A 10,729-nucleotide genomic window follows, 5' to 3' on the forward strand; every position below is an offset into this window, starting at 1 on the left:
TTTTAGTTGTATAATTAAACAGTTCTACATTCGCTGCTGTCTGCACCGCGGTTGATGTATTGTTGTGTGGCCCCTAAGGATGGTGCATCAACGTCACAGATTTTCTCCTTGGGGTCGTTGGGGCATCTAGGGGGTGGCTTAGTACCTGGGGGGAGGGGATAGTTCTGCTCAGGGGCCGCCTGCCTGGTTGGTCTTGCGGGTCCGGGGCTGCGCTTCTCAACAGCAACACTCATCAATTGCTGAAGCACTGGCTTTGGGAAAGCGCTCGTTGGGGTTTAACTTCAGATACTAGCTATGTGGTAATCCTTCCTTTAAATGTCCCCTTAAGTCCCTCTCCCTTGTTTTTCCCCCTCCCTTGGGTATAACACAGCTCTCTCTTTTTTATATCTTCACTATTTACCTGGCAACTTTCTGTTTGCGGGAGGTTTGATTACAGTGGACTTGTTGACAATTTGAACATACCATTCGACCGGCAAACAGCTTTTTTTTTTCCAATAATTACTGGCGACATGGGCCGGAAAAAAGAATCCGATGGCAGGGGAAGGCATTGATGAGGAGTTGTATGCTGTTCAACTAAACCAGGTCAAAAGAGTGAAGGCTGTGCGGCAGCTGAATGCAGACAAAAAATAAGCGTAACACCACCTACTTGGAGGGCAGAGTCGCAGACTTATGCGTGTCAATGACTTGATCATCAACAGAATCAAAATAATGCCCCGGAGTTTGCATCATACTGAGATTGTATATGTGCATGTGTGCACATGCGCACTACCGGATAATGAATTTTTGCTAAAAAAAATAGATAATTCCTTTTTTGTTTATTTTTGTTTTTAAAGTGAACGAACACGTGTTTTATTTTTTCATTGGATTGAGTTAGGGTTATAATGTCAGCACAGAGGTAAACTCAGTACGTGACACCGGCCATACACTAAAGTGGTAACCACGGGGGAAAGCCCGGTGAGCTGGATGCTGATTCAAGCGACTTTGTACAGTCCAAGGGAATGTCCAACACATGGAGGTACTCCACCCTCTGCAAAGGAGGAATGCCAACGACAGACCAGACTTAATAGTACGATTCACAAACAGAAAACAGAAGAGCGCACTTCTGAAACAAGGAAGTAAGTTAAAGGGAACAGATTCTGACACACTCATTGACAATATTTTTACCAATGATATGAAAACATAATAAGCAGATTGTTAATCAATGTTATAAATGACAATTTGCAAGCGTTTACAGTTTATGAGATCATTACACGCACTGAAAAAATAATTATTGCAGTATTGGGATACAATTAATATATAGAGAAAAAGTCTATAATGAGTTTGAGGAACATTTTCTTCATCATATGACAAGCATTGTCCAATTCAGTGATTACAAAAGGTCTACAAATTGCCTGCAAAAAAAAAAAACCTTTCCAGAGATTTCATAAAACAGTTAACTAAAGATGCAGAATATGAACATACAAAATACAAGAACGAGTTAATTTATATTATAAGGGCAAGTAAAAAAGATCACTAAAAGAGCTAAAATAATGTGCGAAGCTAAAAAAATATATAATCGATTCTCGATAAACATACAAAAGTTATTCAGCGTTCATGGGACAATTAACTTTAATTTAACTCCAATTAGTACAACCAGGGGAAGTTTTGGTTTCAGGTGGTGTGTTGAGACTATGGAACACGTTCACCATGAAGTTAAAGCAGAGTCCAATTATGAAACACTTCAAAAGAAGATAAAAAAAAAAAAAAAAAACACATTTTTTTTTATTATTTGTGTGTGTGTGTAGAGATGTATACGGTATATACTATTGTTCTAATGTTTTCCTCTTTTTTTAAAAATATTTTGTTTTGCATATTCAAAATAAACAATTCAATTCAATCCCCTAATAAAGTTTAGCAAACCTTATATTGGAGAGGGCTGGTAATAAAGCAAAAATAATAAAGGCACTTTTGTCTGCATCAGTAATGAATCTGAGCAGTGATTTATTTATGTCACTCTAATAGATATCCAGCAATGATATCAAGATATGACTTTCTTTCTCATAATTATGACTTTCTATCTCATAATTATGACTTTCTATCTCATAATTATGACTTTGTTTCCCATAATTATGACTTTCCTTGGTGATTTTTTTTTATTTTTTTTTAGGACCGATAAAAATAAAACAAAACCAAAAATATTTTACATGTATAAAATTAATGACAATTTTATTTCCGTTTTTTATTTATCAATCTGTATTTAATGTTTGGACAATATTTTTTAAGTTCTTTGCATTCATTTATTTAATGATGTATTTATTGTTGTGTTTATTTATTTATTCATTTAATTTATATTTATATAGTCCTCCATTATTTTCTAAACACATGATTTTATATGGGGTATTAAAATGAAAAAACAAAAAACATAAGCATTTGTATATGTATGAAATTAATTATTTAATGATAAAAATCAAATACATTATATTTTATTTTATTTTTTGTTTACACTTTTATTTATCAATTTATATTTAATTTTAGTAAAATATTTTTATTATTGCAATATTTTTTTTACATTTGTTTATTCAAAGATGTATTTATACACAGTATACCCTGTTATATTTAATTATTTGTATTTCATTTTCAATTTTCCTGTATTTTTTTTACCATTGATTTATTTTTTAATTGAATTGTAATTTTTGCAGGTTTGGTCCTCTATATTTTTCAACGTTGGTGTTGGGACCCCTGGTGGGGCCAACTGGAGTTTAAATGGGGCCGCCTAAAATGTCTAGTAATTGATCATTTTTAGTAAGTAAGTAAGTAATATTTATTTATATAGCACCTTTTACAGACAGAAGTCACAAAGTGCTTCACAATACATACAGTGCATATGTTACTGGCGCCAGCCCTAGGGGATAGCTGGGCGGTAGCAAGTGGCAACACAGCTAGCGTTAGACTGTGTAGCCTAATGGTAAGTGGCTGTGGAGAGACGCAGAGCACACGTTAGTCTGACCAAAGCCTGTTTAATTCTGAAAATCATTCACATAAGACATAATCAATGACAAAAGACAATAAAATAAAATACAATAAAAAAACATTACGTCCATTTAATAAAATATATAAAAAGACAAAATAAAATATAATAAAAAACATTACATCTCTTAAATAAAATATATAAAAAGACAATAAAAAATAATAAAGTGCATAATAAAATATTACTTCCAACATAAAACAATAAACATTCATTATTCACTATTTCAAATATAATGTTACACAATAAATGTATTAATTATACTAATTTACAAACTTTCACTCTCATACTGCTCTCTAACACACACACACACACACACACACACACACACACACACACACACACACACACACACACACACACACACACACACACACACACACACACACACACACACACACACACACACACACACACACACACACACTCTAAAGGAGTTTTCTACTCGGCTCTAAACACATTAACTGTATAAAAGTCTCTTATAATCAATATCCATGACACTGGTTACGTTTCTTGTGAAAATATAGCTTATACTATGCTCCTCCACGGCTCAACACGAGGCTATAATGGCGTCCGTGGAGAGAACGTGACCACAGCAAACTTCTACAAAACACTGCTTTACTTTGACAAAACTCTCAAAAATAAACACAGGTAGTTACACAGTCAGTGCGGATACCATTTAGACCAAGTTACAGTTACCAAAATGAACTTAAATGAGTTTACCTGTGGAGAGACGCAGAGCACACATTAGTCTGACCAAAGCCTGTTTAATTCTGAGGCTGCGCCAGCGTAGCTCTTCTCGTCCCCACAGTGCGCTTACAGTGACATCTACTGGTGTGGAGGTACATGACAAATAAAACAGTTCTAAAATATGAAAAATAAAATAGAGGGGGTGTCTGTTTCTAAATGAAAACTTAAAATATAGAAGTTTTCCAACCTACTACACTCTGACTCTGACATCTTTCACTAAGTGTTTCAAGTCAGGTTACACACATATTGAGTGTAAATACTTGGTCTGTCAGAAATCTAAATGTTAGTCCAGTCTGTTCACATCTGACATGTCCAACCTGGTGTCTGGTAATAGTACATGTCAGGTTGTGTCAGGACGTGGGGCAAAGAATAAGGAACATAAGCAACCATCATGTTTGCCCCTGGTCCCCATGCTTGGTAAGAGGGTTGTCCAACATGGTCGTAAGTGAACATTTGTCTTGGTCGAACTGTTCTAGTCGATCTGCGAATCGTTTCCTCATGTGCATTTGCATTAGGCACATTATTGGACAGTCGTTCCATTTCAAAATCTTCTGTGTCGTTGACATTGTCCATTGCGGGTATCACCTCAGCTGGAACTGTGACAAGTGGCACTGGCCCTGGTGCTGATTCAGGTTCGACAGCTGGAAGTGACACATCAGGATTTTGTACTACAACTGGTGGTGTACTTTGCTCTTGCACTTGTTGAGTACATTGTCTTTCAGGTGAAAAAGCCGGTGCTGCGGGTCTGAGATTGTAACGTGATGGAGGTTGAGATTTGTTTTGACACACAGGGGCATGTCGCCAGTGATATACATATTCTTCCTCTTCATCAGACTCTTCAGACTCGAGCTCAACAGCTTCCTGAGTTTGTCTTTGTTCTTTTCTCTGTTTCTGTCTTTTCCGGTTCACATTTCCACTTTGTTCCTGTTCCAGAGGTAAGTCATTTACTTGCATTAGGAGATTTCTGTGCAAAACTCTTGGATTTCGGTCACCCGTCTCAGCCTGTACTCTGTATACAGGTCCTTCTCCTATTTTCTCAACAACTCGGTGGACACACTTTTCCCAGTAAGCTCTTAATTTCCCAGGACCTCCTCGTTCCGAGAGATTCCTGACGAGTACTCGATCTCCAGGTTGTAAGGAGATGCCTTTGGAATGCTGGTCATAGTACCGTTTCCCTTTCGCAGAGCTTTTCTGGCTATTTTCTGAGGCGATTTTGTACGCTTCTTGCATACGAGTTGCCCATTTGTCAGCATACTCTTGTTTCGTTTTACAGTCACTTTCAGGTTTTAGGTCAAACAGCAAGTCGACTGGTAGTCTCGGCATTCTACCAAACAAAAGAAAGAACGGTGAGTATCCTGTCGCATCATGTCTGGTACAATTATATGCGTGAAGGATGTGAGGTAAGTGATCTTTCCATTGTACTTTTTTCTCTTCCTGCAGAGTGCGTAACATTTGGAGAATCGTCCTGTTCAAACGCTCTACAGGATTCCCCTGAGGGTGATAGGGGGTAGTTCGAGAGTGAGCTATTCCGGCAAGCTGTTGGAGTCTCTGGAATAGGCTATTTCCAAACTCCCGGCCCTGATCATGGTGGAGTTTTTCAGGGTACCCAAACCTTGGGATAAAGTCATAAAATATTTTCTCCGCCGCCGTTTTGCCTGACTTATTCTTAGTCGGATAAGCTTGCGCAAAACGCGTGAAGTGGTCTACCAGGACTAATATATACTCGTAACCGCCTTTGCTCTGTTCGAGGTGAAGGTAGTCACCTGATACAAGTTCAAATGGGGAACTGGTTGTGATTGAACCCATTGGAGCTTTGTCTGGGACACATGGGCGTCTTTGTTTTAGGCATGCGCATTGGCGGATGACATAATCTTCTATGTCGCACTGCATGAATGGCCAATAAAAACGTTCTCTTGCTAAGTGAATGACTTTATCTGCGCCTACGTGACCCATATCATCATGTAAATATTTAAGAACAGTCTTTTTCAGTGAGTATGGCAACACTGTTTCCTTTTCCCTGTATATCTGTACAGCAGTCCTTTCTCAAGTTGTAGTCTGTTCCATTCATGTATGAGTCTTCTCGTTTCACGTGTCATTTGTTTCTTGTCCTTTTCATTTGGATTCCATCCTCTCCTTTTCAACTGTATCACCTCACAGATTGACTTGTCCTCTTTTTGAGCGGCTCTGAGGTCTTCAGGCGAGAATACAGGGATCCCTTCAGTATCTATGTCATTGGCGTTTGAGTTCAACTGCAAAGCTGCAACCCAGGGAACCTCTCTGTCTCTCATAGCTCTATCACCCTGCCAAATAGCAGATATGACTTCAGGTGGCATTGTCTCTGTGTACTCTGGCAAGTGACTGGGCAATTTAACTGGATATCTGGACAGTGTGTCAGCATCAGCATTGGCTTTGCCAGGGCGGTATTTGATGGTAAAGTGAAAATCAGCCAGTTCACCCACCCAGCGATGTCCAACTGCATTTAACTTGGCTGTGCTCAAAACATATGTGAGGGGATTATTGTCCGTGAACACTGTGAAAGTTGGAGCATAATAAAGGTAATCCCTGAATTTGTCACAGATCGCCCACTTAAGTGCGAGAAACTCAAGTTTGCCAGAATGAAAGTGATAGTTTTTTCAGCCGGCGTGAGCGTCCTGGAACCATAGGCAATGACACGCAGTTTGTTGTTCTGTTGCTGATAAAGTACAACCCCTAGTCCTTCATTCGAAGCGTCAGTATGGAGGACGAAAGGTAAGTCAAAGTCTGGGTAAGCTAAAATAGGTGGACTAGTTAGCATATCTACAAACCGTGACACGACTGCACTATGTTCCTGTGACCAGTTAACGGGTGTTTTGGATGAAAGCTGACCATTACTGTTTTTCTTTAACTTGTGAGTTCGGTTTTTTTTGGGTCTGTTCTCTACCTCACTGGAACTTTCTATAAGTTTAAACAATGGTCTTGCTAATCTGGAAAAGTCCTGAATAAATGTCCGATAGTAACCTAAGAAACCAAGGAGAGCTCTTACTTCTCCGACATTCTTTGGTTCTCTCTCTCTGAGCTGGTTTACTGCTTCTAGATCTTTAGGGTCTATCTGAACTCCTTCACTAGTTATAAGACGTCCTACATATCTGACTTGGTGTTTAAAAAGTTCGCACTTGCTAGGACGTAGCTTAACACCATGTTCTCTGAGTCTCTGTAGAACACGTCTTAAGTCATTTACATGGTCAGTGAAAGTCTTAGAAAAACATAAAACGTCATCTAAGTAGGGAGAACAGCACTCGTCTCTTAGACCTTCTAGAACACCTTCCATACATCTCTGAAAGGCCGCTGGGGCATTGGTTAGGCCAAAAGGCAACCGGTTCCACTCATAGAGTCCCCAAGGTGTGCTAAAGGCAGTTAGGTGTTTAGAGTCCTCTTCCACAAAGCCTTGGTGGTAAGCACTACCTTGGTCTAGTATTGAGAACCACGAGTAGCCCCCCAAGTTGTACAGCAGATCTTGGATGCGTGGAAGTGGGTGACGATCAGGGATGGTTTTGCGATTTAACCCCCGAAAATCCACACACAACCGGAGTGACATGTCCTTTTTTTCTCACGCAGACCACCGGTGAGGAATACGGAGAAGAGGATTTCCTTACCCAGCCATGGTCAAGCAGCTTTTGAACATAGTCCTTCACTTCCTTATACAAGGGCTTTGGGATGGAGTTGTATGATGTTTGGACTGGCATATTGTCTGTTAGATTGATTTTGAGTTGGAATACAGCCAATGTCTGATTCACTCTTCGCAAAAACATCAGATTCCTCAAACAACATTTCCAGTATTATTTTTTGTTCTTTATCCTTTAAATGTGACAAATCAACAGGCGGATGCCATTTTTCACTTTTAACTTGAGTGTCTTTTGTCGTTTGGCATTTCTTACCAGTTTTCTGAACTGAACATGAGTTTACATTGTTTGAATCAACGTTACCCTGTCTCACTTCAGTCACTTCTTCTAAACTTCCCAAAATGGTTCTCTTTGGTAGATAAATGTCATGCTTAGTGATGTTCTGAATAGGGACTTTGACAATTTTTGTTAAACCACTAGGAACGGCTACTAATGCAGGGAACAAGTCTAAACCATCTGGAAAGTTGTCTTGTAAACTGGGCTGAAACAAAACTGCACCTCCTGCTGGCCACTCTCTGACTCTACACTTTATTTCACAGTATTGACCTGCAGGCAGCATTACACCTTTCTTACCATTTTTGACTGTGTATTCAATGTTGTTATCAGCTTGAGTGAAAACTTCTAGTGCTGACACTAAAGCCTCAACTGTACTCTCATTAATGCTTAAAGCTTCTTTGAGTAGATCTGTGATATTAATATCAGTCTCTTTGTGGGCTTTAATCATCTCTGCAATAACATTACTGCCTAAAATGGGGTGATTAAGACAGTTTTGGGTGACTATAACTGGTACTTGAATAGTTACATGTCCATGGTTACCGTTTATCTCAAATGCCATATCTGCCCATCCCTCAAATGGGACATCACTGCCATTTGCAGCAGAGATCTCAAAAGGCTGGTCTGGGAAGAGGGACGTGAGTGGGAGGATAGGAATGTTTGGTAATGTCTCTTGCATCCATGTTTTTCCCACCATAGTCACTTGAGCTCCTGAATCAAGTAGCATTTGGATTGGAGCACCACTGAGAGTACATGAAACCATACAACTTTTACCAATGAGTTGAGCAAGTCGTTTTCTTGGCTGTGGTGATGAGCGAGTTGACTGCGGTTTATGGCTGTTGGAGATCTGGGACAATTGGGTTGTCTCGGTCACTGGCTGTCCCTCTCCCGTGACCGTGTCGCATTTCCCGACACTTTGCACTGAAGACAACCTATTGCTCGGTGTCCTGTCTGACCACACACAAAACAATGAGAGCAGGGGATTATGTTTTGTTGTACGCACGCTTTGCACCTTCCCCGCATTTCACTTCGTGCCTGTGAATATTGTCTCTGAGGGCTAGAGTCAACAGTCTTAGGGATTTCAGGTGGTTTAGTCATTTGGGCTAGATGTTTTGTCAGTGAGGACACCTGTGCTGTTAGTTCTCTAATAGCATCATTTTGAGTCTGTCGCTCTTTTATATTATTTTTTTCACCACTGTCAAGTGTAGCGACAGTCACGGTTTTAGACTTAACACTTGTACCTAGTCTTTTCTGTCTTTCTGCCTCTTCACTCGTGGACTTAGTGATCTGTTCTAGTAAGAAGTCATCATTAACTTGCACGTCGTTAAGGAAGGGCTTTAAATCACGTCTCACAGTCATTTTTCTCATTTAACCCCTGATATAGAGTGTGGAGAAAAGTACCCTGTACAAGTTTAGCTTCATAGGTAAAACCAGTACTAGTTTGTTTTGACTCAAAAAGTACACTCTGTTTTAAACCCATTACTCTGTACAAAAACTGTTGTGCACTTTCTTTGTCTGACTGCTTAGTATTACTTAGCTCTTGAAAAAGCTCTGTGCTGTTTTTGTCACGAATGTGGGAGCGGAGAAACTTTTTAAGCTCATCAACATTCAAATCACTTTTGTTGAGTAACATATCTCTGAATGTACCAGGTTTTGTGATTTTAAGTACACTTCTGATAATCTCGTACTCAGAAAAACCTTCACGTAAACCTTCATTAATTTGCTTACACAGGTTACCGTATGAAACATCTGAACTAGTATCTGAAATCTGTCCACCATGCAGCTTAAACTCTCTGCGTGGGAGCAGGCTTGCAACATCACTGATACTCAATACCTGGTTTCTAAAACTAGACGATGGACTAACCCCACTCAGAGAAGGGCCAACACTTCTGCTGGTTTGGCCTGGAGCAGCGGAACTTTTTGTTGGTGTGGCAAGGTCTCTGTCTTCTCCGGGTGAGTAGTCTGTTGGTAGAGGGTGGAGTTCGTTGATCTGCGGTGATGAGGGAGCAACGAGTTCTGCTGGTGTGATGACAGGCAGGACGTTGGGGTGCACAGGTGCTGGAGCAGGAACCAGGGTCTGGTCGTCCCTCTGTGGATGCTCAGGACCCTCGCCTCCAGGACCCGTGGCAGCTGTCGCTGTCAGTAGGTCGGTGATCAGGTCATCGAGGAGGAGGAGTTGTGACATGCCTTCATCCTCTAGCAACTTTAGCTGGTCACTTCTCAAGTGTTCAACGATCAACTCATACAGGTCTGTGTCACTTAACTCATCGATGGTGGCTGTGATACTGCCATCATCAATAGCACGAGTGAGGTCTTGTAGCTGGCTAGTGTTCAAACTGGATAGTTGTCTCTGGATCTTAACGAGCAGCGCCCGCCGTGGTGCATTAGTCGTCATGACGTTGATTGTCGTGGATACTCTCTGGATGACACGCGTAAGAGCAGCCTTACCTGCAGTTCCGGACACAACAAACGGTAGGTTCACTCTTTCACCAGGCAGTTGCCTCTCAAATCATCCCGGACGAGCCCCCAATTGTTACCGGCGCCAGCCCTAGGGGATAGCTGGGCGGTAGCAAGTGGCAACACAGCTAGCGTTAGACTGTGTAGCCTAATGGTAAGTGGCTGTGGAGAGACGCAGAGCACACGTTAGTCTGACCAAAGCCTGTTTAATTCTGAAAATCATTCACATAAGACATAATCAATGACATAAAACATAATCAAATGATAAAAGACAATAAAATAAAATACAATAAAAAAACATTACGTCCATTTAATAAAATATATAAAAAGACAAAATAAAATATAATAAAAAACATTACATCTCTTAAATAAAATATATAAAAAGACAATAAAAAAATAATAAAGTGCATAATAAAATATTACTTCCAACAATAAACATTCATTATTCACTATTTCAAACATAATGTTACACAATAAGTGTATTAATTATACTAATTTACAAACTTTCACTCTCGTACTGCTCTCTAACACACACACACACACACACACACACACACACACACACACACACACACACACACACACA

At 40.0% G+C, this 10,729-nt stretch overlaps 1 protein-coding gene across 1 annotated transcript; it reads right to left on the minus strand.

Moving 5' to 3' along the window:
* Window positions 1–8,023: 8,023 nt before the first annotated feature.
* Window positions 8,024–10,345, minus strand: LOC114477122 (uncharacterized). Its single transcript, XM_028469235.1, has 2 exons — window positions 9,551–10,345; window positions 8,024–8,637 (listed from the first exon to the last, which is right to left on the minus strand). Exons 1-2 carry the CDS (start codon window positions 10,079–10,081, stop codon window positions 8,557–8,559), a joined length of 612 nt encoding a protein of 203 aa, XP_028325036.1. The 5' UTR covers window positions 10,082–10,345; the 3' UTR covers window positions 8,024–8,556.
* Between the last annotated feature and the right edge of the window lie 384 nt (window positions 10,346–10,729).

Source organism: Gouania willdenowi, chromosome 15 (assembly GCF_900634775.1).
Source record: "Gouania willdenowi chromosome 15, fGouWil2.1, whole genome shotgun sequence".
Taxonomy (NCBI): Eukaryota; Metazoa; Chordata; class Actinopteri; order Blenniiformes; family Gobiesocidae; genus Gouania; species Gouania willdenowi.